At 39.4% G+C, this 18,946-nt stretch overlaps 3 protein-coding genes across 3 annotated transcripts in view; 2 read left to right on the top strand and 1 right to left on the bottom strand.

Moving 5' to 3' along the window:
- LOC139947870 (guanine nucleotide-binding protein-like 1) overlaps positions 1–18,946 on the bottom strand; it is a 395,329-nt gene that overhangs the window by 219,693 nt on the left and 156,690 nt on the right. The window lies entirely within an intron of this gene.
- LOC139948275 (uncharacterized) lies at positions 1,927–18,213 on the top strand. Its single transcript, XM_071946376.1, has 12 exons — positions 1,927–2,015; positions 5,401–5,647; positions 6,544–7,650; positions 8,163–8,443; positions 9,270–9,333; positions 9,874–10,017; positions 10,553–10,635; positions 10,866–10,986; positions 12,227–12,352; positions 13,505–13,643; positions 14,729–16,010; positions 18,011–18,213. Exons 2-10 carry the CDS (start codon positions 5,446–5,448, stop codon positions 13,636–13,638), a joined length of 2,262 nt encoding a protein of 753 aa, XP_071802477.1. The 5' UTR covers positions 1,927–2,015; positions 5,401–5,445; the 3' UTR covers positions 13,639–13,643; positions 14,729–16,010; positions 18,011–18,213.
- On the top strand, positions 16,095–18,937 carry LOC139948410 (uncharacterized). Its single transcript, XM_071946556.1, has 2 exons — positions 16,095–16,701; positions 18,915–18,937. Exons 1-2 carry the CDS (start codon positions 16,095–16,097, stop codon positions 18,935–18,937), a joined length of 630 nt encoding a protein of 209 aa, XP_071802657.1.

The following is an 18,946-nucleotide window of genomic DNA, read 5'->3' on the forward strand; positions in this document are numbered from 1 at the left end:
AGTATACAGTGCTAACACACATCGGTGTATGGGTAAAACAAAACCAAAATTAATAGTATAGTATCTGTTTTTGATTTGCATTTATGGCTTTCCGTCATGGTTTTCCCAACCTGGGTTGGCGAAAACTCGGAACGTTGCAAAAGAAAAGTGCCGTGCCATCAGGCACCTCCCCCCCGCAATGTAGTGCAATTTAATATTATGAGGCCTAAACGCCGTAAACCACGAGTTCTCTCATTAGAAATAGGCTAAAGCAGCCACCATTATGTAGTAAACAGCACCTTTTGTCTGCATCCATTGGTTTCCGTTTTCCGTTCAGCCATCGTGGGCGGTTTATAGGCCTACATCATCCCCAGAAGAAATGGGTCACGACATAAACACAATTTGGAAGAGTAACCAAATGTTTCCCTCATCATGTTGTCAATTAACCGCCAACCAGCCACATGCAGCAAACCTTTGTCGTCCCTGCAAACAAACATTCATTTTAAGTTTTTAATTAACGTGGCCAATCACTTATCATTATGATCTGATTATTATTAATTGTGCAAAACCTTAGATGCAATTTATATCTCCGTTTTTTGAACCGTTCAATATTGTTTTTTAATGAAAAAATAATTTGGAATGAATTGATAGGGAAAGATTGAATGTATGAATTTGAATTGCACGCTATCTGTAATAGGTCTTGAACTTTAAAAGTATGTTAATACAACTTTAAAAGTGTGAACTTTAAAAGTGTGAATTATAATTATAAAACTTTAAAAGAGTGAATTTGTATTTTAGATAGGTAAAGTGAAACGTTGGTCATGCTCTAATGTTTATAGAATTTGCATATAGCTTGGAAAATTAATATGTGTAAGTGTGAATTTGCATTAAAAATGTACTGTCATATTCAAAAATATAGTTGTATTCTGCATTGTTCCATTCTTAAAGTCACCTGGAAATAGAATTTTGTTTCTTTCAAACAAAGAGTATATGCTTACGAACAATAAAACAATTTTTTTAGTAATTGTTTGTCACGATTTATATGTTTAAAAAATATATAAAGTTGTTTGGGGGGCTGACTCCGCCTACCCCTTTTGTGACGTCAATCGAGGCAGACTTTGCCTGCAATGCGTATAGTAAACACACGTGCAAAGTACATGTACGTCCAAGTCGTGAGTTGGTACATTTCAAAAAGTGTTTTTCTGCATTCAGCAGCAATACACCTGGTCGGCATTGCCGGAAAAAGAAAAAAAAAATTGTTTGAAACGTACAAACTCACGACTTGGTCCGTACATGTACTTTGCAATTGTGTTTACTTTACGCATTACAGGCAAAGTCTGCCTCGATTGACGTCACGAACAGCGCCCTCTCGGGTCGGGTCTACTTTTAAATTTGTAAATAACATAAGAACTGATTTTTTAAAACCTTAGTTAACTGTTTATTTACATTCCACTCATCAAAACACATATATTAGTGACAAAAGCTTTATTTTGAAAAAATACCACTTCCAGGTGACTTTAAAATTCCCAGGAAGCCCTTTATGAATTGACCCTGAAACCGGGTCATGGAGTCTTTCAAAGTCAACTCGACATAATTATGGAGTCTGGTCAAAAGTTTGATTTGATTTTAATTTTTATATTCATCCACAATTACTTAAAAGGCGGTCATATCTAACAATGTTTTATAATATCAACATCTCTCCCTCTCAAATGGTATTTGTACCAAGCAAGTCTGTGTGTGGCATCACATTTGCGTAAGGCCGTGTCCGAAACGACGACTTCGGCTACAGCTAGCTACGTCTAGATCAGCGCGTCTACTAGTGTTGAAGAATATGCAGACGCGCGCGATCTAGCCGTAGCTGTAGCCGAAGTCGCCGTTTCGGACACGGCCTTAGAGTCTTGAAATCAAGTCTACGCACTAATGTTGTTGTACGCATGCGCGAACATTGCCCTAGCGACGTGAAGATGGCGGCTCACGCTAATGTCTGTCATGTGTTTTCCGGAGCTCGATGATGCCGAAAACTTGACAATTATGAGGTAAAGTAAACAATAATATAGTATGGTTTATTTCAGGTGAACAGTCGACATGGCCCACCTGTATTATTGGAAGTTGACAAACCTGAAAGAAACCACAAAGGCAAAGTAACAAACTAGTTCCAAACCAAAGGCTTCCGGCTTCGCCTCGGGTATTTATTTTATTTACAAACACATCGGGTTATTTTGTTTGTTTGATATCGTAGCGTCATACGATATCGACCCTCATATGTTTTCGTACCCCCAACTTTGATTACCGTTTACCGCGAGATTGTGCAAGCTGCACCGGTTGCAGTAGCCCCATATTATCGGTCCAATCCACTCCGTATCGATTGGACCGATTTATGGGGCTACGGTTGCAGAAGCCGAAACAGGTCAACTCGTACCAAAGTCAACTCGTACCCAAGTCAACTCGTACCCAAATTATTATACCCAAGTCAACTCGTACCCAAGTCAACTCGTACCCAGGTCAACTCGTACCCAGGTCAACTCGTACCCAAGTCAACTCGTACCGTATATCGTACGTTGTATGCCGATACGGAGAATCCGTGCGGCGTGATTTTATAAGCGACGGGAAATAAAATTGATGTTCTACTCACTTTTATTAAAAAAAAACAATACCTTCTCACGAATTTCATTTTAAATAATGCTAGATGTTCATATCTCTTCTGCTTTTTTTTTCTTTTTTCTTTTTTTCGGTGTTTGGTGCTTATAAAGACATATGAGACATAAAAAGGGTTATTTTTTTTAAGGTTCAAGTTCTTCTCTTTTTTGCTTCAAAACAAACTCATTCAATATAAAAACATACAATGTATAGTACGCAAACGTTCCGTGTTTTTCTTGTTAAAGGGTTCCCATTAGAAAATTTCATGATAAAAATTCATTCAATTCCTTCATCTGCGTATGTTCTGATTATCTTTTTACATGTATCTGCAACATGAAAAAAGAAATCATTACAACAATAAATAAAAAATGTATGATTTACATAACAAAAATTAAATAAACCACAATATTTATCTGTACGAGTTGAAACTCCAAAATTTTGTAAAAATTTATTTGGGTACGAGTTGACTCGGGTACGAGTTGACTTGGGTACGAGTTGACTTGGGTACGAGATGACTTGGGTACGAGTTGACTTTGGTACGAGTTGACTTGGGTACGAGTTGACTTGGGTACGAGTTGACTTGGGTACGAGTTGACTTGGGTACGAGATGACCCGAATTCGCAGAAGCTATGCAGTTGATAGTTGCGATAATCGTAACCCTCCTCCCAGGGCGGCCGTCGGGAGGAGGGTTACGATTATCGCAACTATGCAGTTGAATGTCAGACAACTCGTCCGTCGGACAACTCGTCCGTTCGGACAACTCGACGGTTCAGACAACTCGACAGTTCCGACAACTCGACGGTTCCGACAACTCGACCAACTCGACTTTGAGACAACTCGACGGATGGCCAAGACAAGTCGACGGTTGAGCGACCGACCTCCGTTTAATACTGTCATGTTTACACAAACTTTCCTGTATAATTCCTGCGATTCTATAATATTGATCATTATTATTTACCAATTATTATTTATCACAAGAAGTGTGGTGCTCCAGTGAAGCCATACTTGCAGAAACATCTGTTAGTGACTATCTCGAGAATTTGTGTAAAAAACAGACTATGTTTTATGAGTATGACCATGGTATGACTCTATGTGTAGCCAGCTAGCAGTTGTCTTCAATTTATTCAAAATAAAAGGTTTAAAAAACACAATTAAAACATTAAATAAGTAAAACATTATACAGCTCTATTATTAGAAGATTTACTTTTATTTACTTTATTACCAACAACAATAACAACTCGATCATTGCTCTATGGTACAAGCAATGAAAATGCCGCGGGGTCATGGTAAAAAAAGAAAATCAAAAAATCAACTATCCGTTTGCCCGGATATAAACCCACCCACCATAATATACCCCCTCCCCCGGGGAACGCCCTTGCATCAGCGCAAGTCGCTAGTCAGTACATCCCCACCCCAGGCCGCTATTTACCCCCTCCCGCCCGCGCTGAGCCCCGTCACGGCCATCCGTCGACTTGTCTTGACCCCAAGTCGAGTTGTCTTACGGTTGAATAAATCATCCGTCGAGTTGTCTGAACCGTCGAGTTGTCCGAACGGACGAGTTGTCCGACTCCATGCAGTTTACTCACGGTCTGTATTTTTATCAGGCTTAATCATGCTGAGAATAAAGTTTCCTGACGTTGGTTATGCTCAAATATTTATAAAATTATTGATTTTTGGTACTAATCACTAGTGCATTATTATGCCAACATTCAAATGAGTCAAAGAAACATCATCCAACCTCGAAAGTTCAAAACAAAATTACTATGCTAGATTGAGTTTCATTCTGCTTTAGTCACTAGATGGATCACGTGAGGTGGTTACTATTTGGGATTCTATGGTGTGCCAATATGGGGAAAAAATTAGAATATTTTAAGTCGGATTAACTGCATACTGTAATAAATTCCGATAAGCGTAAAAAATATTACGTCTATATTAAAGAGAATATATCATTGTTGGTTTCTTATCTCCTGAAACAAAACATTACTGGTCTAAAATGGGGGAAAACAGATTGTTATGAAGTGTGTGTGTTTTAAGGGGGGTGGGGTGTTTTACTACTATGCCTTATGATATCTCTCGATTCTAATATAGTAGCCAAAATGCTGTGGGACAAAAATGTAATTAAATTTGTTAAGTAGTAATTGAATAATATTTTTGATTTATTTTGCACGCCATACTAGCTTCAGAATATTCAATAAAATACCAACCAATGAAAGGTGTGAAAACATATGACGTTGCTCCAATGTCGTGCATGCATTTATAAGCACTGTTAATGGCGGACTGTCTCTCGCAACGTAAAACCAAAACTTCAAACATTTCAACACACCATGAAGTGTAAGTGTTATTGTTAAAAAATTGGATAGATGATTTGAAAAAAAACCATTCAGTTTTTGATTGTGAACAATTTTCCTGTTATCCTACTGAAAACACATGACACCAGGATATGTCTTCCAGTCAAGGGAACTTTGCAAACTCAGAGTCATACACAAGGACATCTTTCAGAATGAAATTTACGGGTCTAGAAGGCTGACCCTATACCATAGCGGTAGCCTAATAGGTCTGAAAAAGGGCTGAGTGTAGCCTATAATAAAAAAGAAGAGATTTTACCCTTTTTTACAGCTAGCTAGACACTAATTAACTTACTAAGTATGCTAAGCAGCTAAGAAGACAGTAGGATGAAATCAGAAAATAAAATTATCAGAATGCCTAAGATTAGAATAAGATAAGAAGTAAATTACTAAAACTAAGTAGGAAGTAGTAATTAGCAATTACCTCTTTCCTTTATAGACGTATCCACTTGTAATGTAGCAGTGTCGTTTGCATCAAATCACAATGGCCGATGAACACCAAGAAAAGGTACCAGAGCAATCTAATCAGCAAGCGGATGGTGCTGCCCCCTTCAATGAAGAAGGTACACTGCACGATGAAGAGATTGCACCAGCTGTTGTCGATTCAACAGAAGGGACTGAAGAGGATAGTAACACCCATGCAGGCAGGGGAATAGAACAAGTTGGTGAACAAGCCATTGAACAAGGTAAGTTGTGAACATCTGAAGAAAGGATATAGTACCAAAAGATACATTCTTATACAGATATATCTTATACTATAGTTGGTAAGACACTGCTCTTGAAACACAAGGGTTGTGGGTTCGTATCCCACTCGAGTAATATGCCTGTGATATTTGTGCACAGGACTCGGGGAAAGTACTGAGTATGCAGTGCTTACACACGCCGGTGTATATGGGTAAAAACCAAAATGAATATTCTTTATCCCAAATGCAAATTTAACATCTGTTAAGATATATTTTGTTGTGGTGTGTCGTGGCCGATCGATTAAGTGCATTAGACTCAAGCGCTGGTAAGGGCTGAGTCATCAGAGTGTGGGTTTGAATCCCGATCCTGACACTTGTTTGTATCCTTGAGCAAGACACTTTGCTGTACTTGCTTCTCTCCACCCATGTAAAATGGGTAACTGTGAGGGCAGATTTGGTTCTTGTGAATGATTTAGCTTAATGCGCTTGGGCAGCACAGGCTGTATACCAAAGAAATAACCTGTGAAAGTTTAATTTCAAAAAGTTTGTATTGTTTTTGAGATATTACTGAAAAAATCCTGAGTGGTTAAGTCAACGCAGGAAGACTAATCTGCAGTTGGAATACACAATCTGATCAGCAACGCTTCTCAGATTCATATTTTTGGGGATATAAAGTGACATCTTTTTCCATAACAACAGTACTTCAAAGTGGCAAGTTTCTCAAAATGCATAATACTATCCATAGCTGCTGTAAGTTAGTTTTTATTGCCATTAATTTTCAGAGTCATACCAAACATATACAGGCCCTTTAAACTTGGAATCAACTAGAACTTGAAAATTGGCTACTGTTTTATTAATTTAATTATTTATAATTTTTTTGTAAACATTGTTTTACACAGATGAGTTGACAGGATCAGATCCAGATGTTGACAATATGGACCCTGTTGTTGACCAAGTTCAGTCCATCAAAGAGCAAACTGACAATCCGGGCATAAACCAAGCTTCAAACGATGAAGTCCTACCTGATCAGGATGCATCGAAAGAGAACACAAGTCCGCCAGACAAGGATTTGAACCATGAACAGCCTATCCAGGAGATTCCTTCAAACCAGGATTCTGCTGACGACAGCTCCCCCGCTGTCAAATCCCCCACCATAGACTCAAAGGATTCTCAAACTAACCTTGTTGAAGTGCCTTCTGCAGGAGATGCAGCTGGCGAGAGTGGAGAGACTGATATAGATCAGCTTGAGGATAGAGAGGTCGATGGAGGACCTCTCCAATCAGAGCCAGATCAACCTGGTGAAAATGTAACTGAGAGTCTGAAACTGCCTGATGAGGAGATCTCACTGAATGAACAGGATCAAAGTGTAGACAATGAGGAACCCACTGATAGCACTGTCCAAAGTAATGATAACAGTCCTAATGTGGATCCAAAGGAAGCGGAAGGAGCTGCTCTACCATCAGATGCTCCTGAGAGTGGGGACCAGCCGAACAACCCCGAGTCGCAGTCTTCCAATCAGGAAGAAGGCAATGTCCAAAGTAATGAGAACGAATCTAATGTGACTCCGAAGGAAGCAGAAGGAGCTGCTCTACCATCAGATGCTCCTGAGAGTGGGGACCAGCCGAACAACCCCGAATCGCCGTCTTCCAATCAGGCTGATCAAGCTGTAACAGTTCAGACTGCCAGTTCACCGCATATCAACAACGAAATAAACCATGGTCCCACGTCAGAAATTAACTCTCCAACCTCCCCAGAGTCTCCGTCTCAAAGAACTCCTGTAAAGGAGGAGCCATCTAGTGCAGAGAGCACTCCTGTCTTACTGCAACGGAACAATAACAATGAATTGCACCAGGGCGATGACTTTGTTCAGCTTGGATCGGTGCATATACCCACAGGTGGTGTTGGTGATGTGGACGAGGTAAATGAAGAAAGAGGATCGCAATATGATTTAAGAGACCCAGCAATGCACAAGATGAGATCGTCACTACCTGTTGATGCATTTGGTGGTATGTATTTAAGTACTTCACTTTCAATAAACAGTTTGGAAATTATGTTTGCAATTGGTTAACCAACAATTTTGAAAAAAAATAGAGAGGTCAGATTTCCTTAGTTAGATCAAAGTGACCCTTTCTGTACTCGATTTTTAATGGTGTATTATAATAAAATTTGAAGAAAAAAAAGCTATTGCTACTTCAGTCAAAACAGTTTATAACATGAATTCATTCCACCAGGTTGCATTCCACTACCAGATAACTTTTAATAGAAGAAGCAGAAGTAACTTCCTCTGTGGTCTTGGGGCTGATTTTACAAATAGAAAAAATTGTTCTTAAGTTGAAATCAATCTTAACTGCTTAGCAGTGTGTGATGTCATTGTAAAAACAGTATGGTTTAATGATTATCTCGGGAAGTCAACATCTTTGTTTTATGATGTCGACATTCTAAAATGAAACTTATCGGGAAAAAATATTTTAAGGACATTGTCATCTGAAGATAAGTTATCTTTTTATTTGTTTGACAGATTCCAGAAAACATCCTTTGCCAGCGATTCATCCTGATCCTCGTCTTTCCCGTTCCCTCCCTCCGTCCACGGATCCAGCCAACATTCCAGAAGGTTACTACAACAGGAGTCTCTCTCGCGGTGAAGGCCAACATTCACGCACACACATACCACGTATCCCATCGGCCAGTGGCTCCAGTAAAACCGGGACGAGAGACAGGGACGTCAGGAGGGCGTTAAATTCAGCCAAGCTGCCACCGTCCGTGATGAAGATGTCAACAGTTATGGTGTCAGCGAGGCAAGTACATGTACTAGGTGGCTGATTAATTTGTCCTAATAATAGGTAATGCTGAGCTGCATTGGCTTCCCGTCAATAGCAGAATTGAGTCGAAGGTCCTGAAGCGGCGTCATCTTCATCCTGGTGTTCTCTCATCTGGCCTTTAGCCCAATTCATTCTTCATAAATTTGACGTGAATTTGACGTCACAACTCTGTTTTCGCTGCAAATACGCAAGAGAGTCAAGCACAAGTCAACTGCTACGAGTTGTTTCTTGCGAATTTGTCACTCTCCAGATGTCCATATACTCATCTCAAGACATATGGAGACCAGGCATTTTCCTCTAATGCTCTATGCTTGTGGAACTCCTTCCCATCATTTCTTCGCAAAATTGACAACCTGGAAGCTTTCATATCTTATCTTCCATCAGACATTTAAATGCTAACTTTATTGGAGGAGCTCGCGCCTTTAAACGTTTTTGAAATAGATATATGGTGGTATACAAATGATGTTGATCATCATCATCAGCAGCAAAGGTTACTTCCATCACTGAGCACCGTTCTCTGCTAACTGTGCAAGCGCCAAATATTTACGCTAGGTGTTACAACAAGCAAAGAATGCTTATTAACGTGGAATGTACACGCGCACAAGTAACACCTGCGAAATCACTTGAGGAACGCACAGGTTCCCTGAATCTTTAAGCGCCGATTATTTGCTTAGGATAAGCAGAACCATGAAATTTGGCCCAGATCATCAAGGTATATTTGTTTAAATCCTCTGTATCAATGTTCGTCGCTATCTCTCTTTGTGATTCATCTAATTTCTTCTCTTTCATTATTTTCTGACAGGAAGAGGGCTGTACTGAATAGACACAGCAGTGTATTCTATGAAGAAAGACATCAAACCAAAGTTATTAGTACGTACAAAATACAAGCCTGGTAATTCGTTCTTTTTGGGGGCAGGGATTAACAATTGTAATGGAACATTTCAAAGGGCACCTAGGCAACGACTATAGGGGCATAGAGGCGAGTGCCTCTGTGGAGATTCATGTCTGACAATATGACTATGTAGCTAACTATAGCTGGTCCACTGAATGACAAATCAAATTCAAGTTCTGGTGGTTAATTCATCAGAGTGTGGATTCGAATCCAGGTCATGACAATTTTGTCCTTGATCAAGATGCTTTACTTTAATTGCTTCCTTTCACCCAGGGGTATAAATGTGTACCTGCAAAGGTAGAGGTTGCTGCTGTTATTGAAAAAACCTTTGAGGTGCCACAGCAGCCCAAGGCTGTATACTCCCTAGGGAGCTGAGAGAGATTACAGGAATGTTTTTGGCCCAATGACCAGGGCACGAATGTAAAGCGCATTGATACATTACTGTAAAATGGGCTTTATAAGAATTTGTCACAAGCAAGGAGAAGTATTGACAATGGAAAATGTTTTCATATCGTCAGGTTTGGATGAAGCAATCAACAGTCGACCTCCGATGCCCTTTGACCTCGATAATCCTGGGCCGTGTCGTTATACTCCAAGAAACAAACCCTTGAACGAAACCAACGCTCCTGAGTTCACATTTGGTCATAGGCTACAGGAAAAGGGTGAGTTGAAATTCACGCATCAGTGCAAAAACTTTGTATCTCGCTTCTCAGATTCAAACTTTAGGAGTCAGGCTGGCACCCTCTATGGGTAGATCGTGATGTCACGTTTCGGTAGATCACGTTTGGCTATAGACTACAAGAAAAGTGCGAGTTGAAATCTACGCATCAGTGCAAAAATCTTGTATCTCGTTTCTCAGATTCAAACTTTTGGAGTCATGCTGGCACCCCCTATCGGTAGATTGGGTTGTCGCTACACTACTGTGCAGGGCCCAATTTCAGAGAGCTGCTCAAGCACAAAAAGTAGCTAAGCTTAACAAAATTATGCTTACCATTAGAGGTTACCAGCCAAACTCCCATGTCAGTACAATTTGTGACTGGTATTCTACTCATTTCTACTTAGCAGAGAAATTTTAAGCAATATTTTATGCTTAAGCAGCTCTATGAAATTGGGCTTCGAACATTGTTTTTTTTTGTTTTCTTATATTGATCTGTGATTATCATTTTCACTGACATTTCGTTTGTTTTTCTTGTTCAGGCGGTGGCGGTAGAACAGCCAATTCTAAGACATGGTTCAACAGCAAAGATGGATTCACAACAAAAGTCCACTGGGATAAAAGAGTAAGTAATAAATCCATACAATTGCCAAAGTTTACAAGGTTGTAACTTTGCAACCCTGTGGAATAGGAACACAGTGTGAATGTGCGCTGGGTTACAGCGGGGTAATTAAAACCTCTGACCTTCCAAGGGCTGTATTCCATGAGGGTAAGCGATACAGTGTGAAAAGGGCTTGAGTTTTTATGAGCTTTTAATGAGGAATTAATATTATACTTCATTTATTTATTTTTTAGTGGCCATCACCAGCTCATTATAACAGCACTCGTCCACTTCTTGGTCGGCGCAAACCAACGATGTTCGACTATCCAAACTTCTCCATAGGCGTCAAGTCCAAATTCAGCATTAACAAAAGAGGTAAGGCTTAATCTGCTAGGCGAGTGTTTTTAATGGGAATTTTCTTTTACCTAATTGATCAAACTTATTTTGCTTGGTCGTTCTTTTCTTTATAAAGTGATTTCCACAAAAAGATTAAAGGGAAGGTATACCTTTGGTTTTGTTTAACCGTTCGATTGTTTTAATCCTACATAAATGTTAATGGACACAATAAAACTAACATCTGAAAATTTCATTCCAAAAGAGATATTGCAGAAAGTTCAAAGCGAATATTTGTCCATGCAGGAAGAGCCATTGGACACTTTCGGTACAGAAAATAAAAAGTTCACATATTTACAAATAACTTACAGGGTTTACAGAAGGTAATGGTGAAAGACTTCTATTGAAATATTATTCCATTAAATGCTTTACTTTTTGAGAAAACATTAAAACAATATCAATTCTCGATATCGAGAATTACAGATTTATTTTAAACACATGTCATTACACGGCGAAACGTGCGGAAACAAGGGTGGGTTTTCCCGTTATTTTCTCCCGACTCCGATGACCGATTGAGCCTAAATTTTCACAGGTTGGTTATTTGATATAGAAGTTGTGATACACTAAGTGTGGGCCTTGGACAATACTGTTTACCGAAAGGGTCCAATGGCTTTAATAGGAATACACAATCTGAGAAGCGTGACGTGGGCAATTTAGGGGCATTAAAGCTATGGTCTTTTTACATAACCACATTGCTTTAAAGTGAAATGTTTCTTAAAATGCTTGTTACTATTGAAAGCTGCTGTAGGCTTCTGACCAATGGTTTGCCTTGCCATTAATTTGAAGAATGATTACCAAATGTATACCTTCCCTTTAAAAGGCACTGGAGACCTTTGGTATTTGTCAAAGACCAGTCTTTTCCTTTGGTGTATCGCAACATATGCACTAAATAACAAACCTGTGAAAAATTGGACTCAATTGGCCTTCAAAGTTGATGAGAAAACACCCTTGTCGCACAAGTTGTGTGCTTTCAGAAGCCATGAATTTTAAACCTTAGCTGAGGTCTCTTATTCAATTCAAATATTTTGAATTACTACTTTCTTGAAAGCTACATTACTTCAGAGGGAGCCATTTTTTTCACAATGTTTCATACTTTCAACAGCTCTCCATTGCTCGTTACCAAGTCAGTTTTTATGCTAACAATTATTTTGAGTAATTACCAATAGTGTCCAGTGCCTTCATTTTTTTTAACTTAATGCTTTGATTGATTTTCTATGTCTAGGCTCTGAAAATGAACCAGGACCCAACGAGTACAATCGCTCCAATTCAGATTCTATTATTCTGCGGAAAGCCCCAAGCTATACCATCAGCCAGAGGCACCAAGGCACGCAGCTGTGGAGTGGCAAAGGTAAACATGTGTACTATAATAATAATACATTCATAAATAACCCAGTTTCTCTATTCCTATTAGTTGACAGCACGTCACGTGGGGGTGTTTAAACTGTTGGTAATGACCCGTGTTTATAACCGGCTGGCTTCCGTATGTCAGGCGTGCAAGATTATCATGCGGAACGCAATTCATAGCTATTAGTAACAGTGCTTAACCTACTTCTAAGCTACTTCTAAGCGCGCGTGCGTACACACAACCCACGCGCAACAGACTCTTCACAAAGTTTTTGAAAAAATATTTCAAACCTCGAATTTTCAACTGTCAAAGTGTCTGTAATTGTATTTTGTTTTGTTTTTAACAAAAGGGCATTTATGAATGGAAATAAAAGAGTAGTGACTTGTTCTTAAACGTCCGTTTAAAACCTTGCAGGGTCGTTGCTGTGCGCCTTCGGCTCAGGCTTTTATCACACGGCAATTCGACCCTGCCGGCTTTAAACGGCAGTGTAAGAACTCATCGCTACCCTTTTATTCCCTTATTTAATAATAGTATTTTTAAAGCAACTTTTAGACAAGTTTCAAAGCGCTGTAGAAGAGCATTCTGAATAAACACAAATTATAGTAAGCTAGCATAAAAGCAAATGAGTGCTAACATGGCTTTAAAGTATTCAAGAGATGATGCCTGACGCATGTGAAGAGGTAGATTGTTCCACTAATGTTGGTGCGTTGACTGTGAAAGCTTTTTGGCCATACCGCATATAGGTGCAGGTTTCTTTTTCAGTAAAGTGCGTCTTATAAATGCTGTAGTTTATTATATTATGGGAAGTAGCAGAAGAACATAGATTGTGAGAACTGGGCTTAATTAGTAACGAGGTTCTGAAAATAAGAAGGAGCTAGACCATTTCCAGTTTTAAAAACATTATTACTTTTATTTTTAATTTTTATATTAAATTATTTTATTGGGGGGGGGGGTATCCTGCTTTGCGAACTTGGTTTTTCTCTTTGTTTGTTTAGATGCTCTTCCCGTCAAGGGAACTCGGCAAACTCCCGCAAGGAGATTTAAACCCCAAGCTGGCAACAGCCGATCTCGACATAGCTCGTCCAAACCGACTATAAATCAGTTGAAATTTATTAGCAGTAATCAATTTTTATTTTCCGATTTTTGTTGTTGCAGAAACAACCCCAGGTCCTGGAACATACACCCCTCGTTGGGGGTTCGATTCCGGCATGGTCCACCATCCATCATTCACCATCCAGGGAATTCGTCGGGCCAAAAATCACCAACTTGGACCACACTCGACTTTTTGATTGAGGTAAATATTTACAGTCTGTTTTGTTTTAAACTATTGAATTTTGAGGTCCAGCTGGGTGGGTAGCAATGGGGTATAATGAGCGGGGGTGGATTCCACAAAGAGTTAGGACAAGTCCTAACTTAGGACTAGTCCTAGGAGATATACAAATTGCATGGATAGTCCTAAGTTAGGACGAGTAACTAGTCCTAACTCGGGATAAGACTAGGCCTAACTCTTTGTGAAATCCACCCCAGTACTGATAATGAGGGCCAAGTGAAGTCTACAGCCTCTTTTCACACTACTCTATTTCCTTGGGGCAACCTTAGGGAATAACGGCCGGCCCTTTCACACTTGGATCGCTTTACGCCTGATCTACCTTGGCAAGTGGGCATACCCCGAGGAACAGCCACCCCTGCTCCAGAGCAGGTTAAGTGGTAAAACCCATGGGTATCGTGCAACAAAATACCCTGTGGAGAGGCGGGGACAGTCAAGCCCTGTTCGCATTGTCCATGCGAACAGCCCAGGAAGTTTCCCTCTCGGGTAACTTACCCGACCTGAATGGGTAGTTTAATCGACCCACGTCTGCCCGGTTAAATTTACCAGGTCAGTTTAACCGAGCCAAAATGTCCAGTGCAAATGCGATCAGGGTAAAAGCCGTCCTGGTAAAAAAGCCACATCCGGTCCCCCGATCTACCCGCCGCGCCACGTGATCGTGTGATGACACGTTTTACACATGCATTGTTTACACGGACAGAAGCTCGATTGCACTCATTGCATTCTCGCTGTCATGCACCCGGTCAAAGGTCACTGCAATAGCGCTCTCTTGTGTTTGTCTTAAGTTAGTCGGTATGTGTTTTACCGATCGTTTCGGTTTAGTTTACCCAAGTCATTAATCCAAGTTCGGACGCTTGTAAGTTTCCCCTTTTGGAATGTTAACCACTGTCTCGGTAAAACATTAGTCCAATGCGAACACGGCTTGAGAAAATAGGCTCAGGTAACTGTGTGGTTAAAAAACTCTATGAACCTCTTCAGGGCTGTATTCTATGGAGATAGTGTGAAAAAGGTTTACATTTGATTCATGATACCTTTTTTCTCTTTTCTTACAGAGAGTTTAAGGCAAGCACTCATCTATTGTAAAAACAGAGGAGCCATCATGGAATCTGAAATTTTTGCTGGTGGGAAGTTATTTGTGTGAATTGATCATGGATGTATGTAATTATTTCTTCTTCGTCAATGTAGACAGTTGGCCTTATCAGGTATGATCTTACGCTGTGATTAGGAACTTGCGTTTTTATTGTATTTATTACAGGGTGATAATCCACAGTGTTGAAACATGATGTCTATTTGAAATGAAAACCATTGTTATGCAAAAAATAGGCAGACTTCAGAGACAATTTTGTATATTTATGCTCTCTATATATTTATATTCTTGAATTATTTTTGAATCATTCATGTGTGTGTGCTTTGAGTCAAAGACAACTTTATGCAAAGATTTTTATAATTGCTACTTTGATGCATGATTTTGAGTCCATCAAATTTTGATAATAAAGCTGAAAATACTTGTACCAAAATCAAACCATTCCAATGACAATTTCTACCTAAAAACTTATCCTCAGTTGGCCCATTTTGTTGCAAAGAAACTACAGTTATTTCCTGTTCTTTTGGCTGTGGTACAAATGTTTATAGAACTTGGCAGCAAAAATGTGGGCATTCCATTTTTTAGTTTTGAGTATTTTTTTCAAAATATGGAAAATGGTAGGTGAACTTGAATAGTGTTGTCTATTACGGGAAAGCACCAGATTTTCTGATTTTCGCCACAAAAACTTAGAAATAATACATCCTTTCCACCAGTTGGTGTGTTTACATTGAGTTACTTGGTTCATTAAACTTGATGGATGCGCAGTTAATCTGACTGGCAGCTATCACTGGTTTGAAAATGATCCGACTAAGTACACTGTTTGGAATAGGAATTATATGGAGATAACAGGTGTTAGTTGTCAGATAAAAAGGATGTATTATTCCAGCCACTTTCCTTCCGTAATGTCAGACTTCTGACATAACAAAACACATGTGTAAAATGAATTGTATACTAAATATTGTTGAGTTTTGATAACAAGTTAAAGCTATTCACATCTAAAACAGTTTCACATTTGTTTGAGATGCACATCCAGTGAATTTTTTAGAGCCAGGCCATCAAATAAGACCAAATTGTTTCCATTTTTAAGGACAACATAATCTACTTTAAATATACATTATTTTGATAAAATTACACTTTTTATACTTTTGTATTTTTAGAATCAATTTCGGCTAGGAACTTAAAGCAGCAAAGAAAACACTTTTTAAGTAATTTTTTCACCCAATAATAATTATGTGTATAATTAATTTGAGGTCAAGCACCAAATACCTGACTCTGCCATTTTGGTTACTTTTGATGTTTCATCACTGTATACTAACATACCCCATCATGAAGGCATGAGTGCATGTGTCTCTGCCCTCAATGCTAGTAATCAGTCCCGCCCCTCAGTGAGTCATATTAAGGAACTCATGAGCCACATTCTAATGAAGAATAATTTCACATTTTCTGACAGGCATTTTCTACAGGTACAGGGTACTGCCATGGGTACCAAGATGGCACCCTCATATGCCAACCTATTCATGTCTCAGTTGGAGGACAGACTCCTTTCCTCCGCCCCCAACCGACCACTAGTTTGGTGGAGATTTATTGATGATATTTTCTCCATCTGGGGTGGGGACCAAGACAGCTTGGATGAGTTTATTAACCATATCAACTCATTTCACCCCACCATAAAGTTCACTACCGAACAATCTCTCACCAGTGTGAACTTTCTAGATGTGACAATAACCAAGTCTCCTAATGGCCTTGTAACAGATGTTTACAGTAAACCCACCGACACCCACCAGTACCTTCTCTCCAATAGCTGTCACCCTAGTCACTGTAAGAAGGCCATTGCTTACAGTCAGGCCTTACGTATCAGGCGTATCTGTTCCACAGATACCCTGTACAAGAGGCGCTCATCAGAGCTAAGGAAACACCTTGTATCTAGGGGACACAGCGAACGTAGGGTCCAACTTGCTATCAACAGGGCTCTCAACGTACCTCGTCATACTCTGTTGACTAACACGGGAGCTAAAAAAGCTCCGACCAATAGAGTTGCTTTGGTCACCACCTTCCACCCCAAACTACCCAAACTTCCCTCAATTCTCAATAATAACATGCCTATACTTCACTCCTCCAGCAGGTTACACTCAGCAATCCCTAAGGTTCCCATGGTTGCATTCCGCCGCCCTAAGAACCTTGGTGACATACTAGTCAGGGCCAAACTTCCCCCAGGTACAGTCCAAACACAACCCCCGACAGATATACTGGGCTGTCATAAATGTACCCGTTCCAAATGCAGAACGTGTCTGCACATTAAGCCCTCATTTAAGGTGAAGAGTCATACCACTGGCTCTTCATACAACATCAAGACCGACTCTGAATGTAGCACGTCTAATGTAGTCTATGTCATATCATGTAAGAGATGTGGGCTACAATATGTGGGAGAGACTAAGACCAAACTTAGTCTTCGCTTTGCGAATCATGTCTCTTCCATAAAGACTAAGAAACTGTACCCAGTCTCTATCCACTTCAACAGCCCCAATCATAGTGTCAGTGATGTTGAACTTCTGGTGATTGAAGCTTGCAATGGTGATGACACACACCGCAAGAGTAGAGAATCACACTGGATTCACCAACTCAAGACAGTCAAACCCTTTGGACTTAACATAAACACTGGTGTTAAATAACTTCTCATTAACCTCCACTTCAATTCGGCCTAAGAACTTATATGTTGTATATATTCTGTACATAAAGTATAAATTAATCTTGTTTAAAGTTGTTTTTATAAATTCATCACTGTAACTATCTGATTTAAGTAACCCCCCCCCCCTTTTTTCCACAGGTCCCTCATACCTATTTTTCAAATCATCATACCTTTGATCTTGTTATTCTTATTAATTGACCATTGTTAGTTGCATCATGATGCAACTTGCTCTCTAATCCTACCCTTTCATGTCTCCCTGCATTGTTGTCGAACAATACATTTACCACTTATATGGTCCAGTAACCCATCCTTTCATTCTAAACATCCTTTGTCCTCGCCACTTCACTCCTATTGGTTCATAGCCACCAACATTGTCTCTGAAATAGAAACTTTGATTGGCTGTTATTTTCCCGCTTCTTTCTGGATCCTTCCCTTAATCCCTTTCCCCCTCTCTCTTTCTATAAATGGATATGTATTTGTTTGTACTTGTTTTATGCCTCTGAAGAAGGTCCGGATTGGATCGAAAGCTAAGGCCATCTACCCTATTCATTATATTAATTTAAGAAATGTACATATTTTTCAGTAACAGTTTTGTAAAGGATGATTTATTTTAAGAGAGGACGTTTTACACAAATCGTAGTACTGTCTTATCACGATCCTGTAATATTGTGTATATGTAAATTTCTGTGTATTTCCACAATAAAATGGATTATAATGCTATACAATGTGCATTAAAGCAGTTCTTTTCAGAGCCTAAACAAAATTCACCCCTTGTTTTTGTAACCATTTATGTTGTAAAATAAGAGTTACTATAGTAAACGAGTGCAGTAACCCCCCCCCCCCCCCCCCCCGATTTTTTTACTGTACCCTACCTGGCCCTCATGATTCAATATTAATCCTACTTTTGAAGGAAATGCTGGACTTGCCCCTTTTGGTTAATTTGTTTAATTTGTTTTTAGTTTTTGGTACAAATTTTTGATAAGAATGCTAGACTTACTACTGGTATTTTTTTCAGTTTCTTGCAATTTTTCTTTTATAAAACTGTTGGACTTTTCCTTTGTTTTTTCTTCTTCAAATTTGTGCCTAAATTGGATAAAAAAATCTGGACTTTACCCCCTGTGGTGTTGTCCCCATTATTTAGCCCAATTTTGAAAAAACAGCTGGACTTCACCCTTGCGATTTTGAAAGTTTTTGGGCATGCAACCATGGAGGAAGGAAATGGTTTTGGATATAAAGGAAGACAGCCCTATGAAGATAATAAACTAGATTTTATGATTTCAATGAAAACATTGCAATTGAAAATGAGGTAATAACACCGCACTCGTTCGCGCTCACTGTCAAGTTTTTGTTATTTTACTTGAAGCCAGCTAGCTCATCTTGGCTCATCTTGGCTCATCTTGCCTCCCGGTGCCAATTTGTTGCACGTGCCAACTACAAAAAAAGTAAAAAACTTCTTCGTTTTAAACAGCGCCCTCACCGAGAGGTATATGACAGTTGACA

This window comes from Asterias amurensis, chromosome 15 (genome assembly GCF_032118995.1).
Source record: "Asterias amurensis chromosome 15, ASM3211899v1".
In the NCBI taxonomy this organism is placed as follows: Eukaryota; Metazoa; Echinodermata; class Asteroidea; order Forcipulatida; family Asteriidae; genus Asterias; species Asterias amurensis.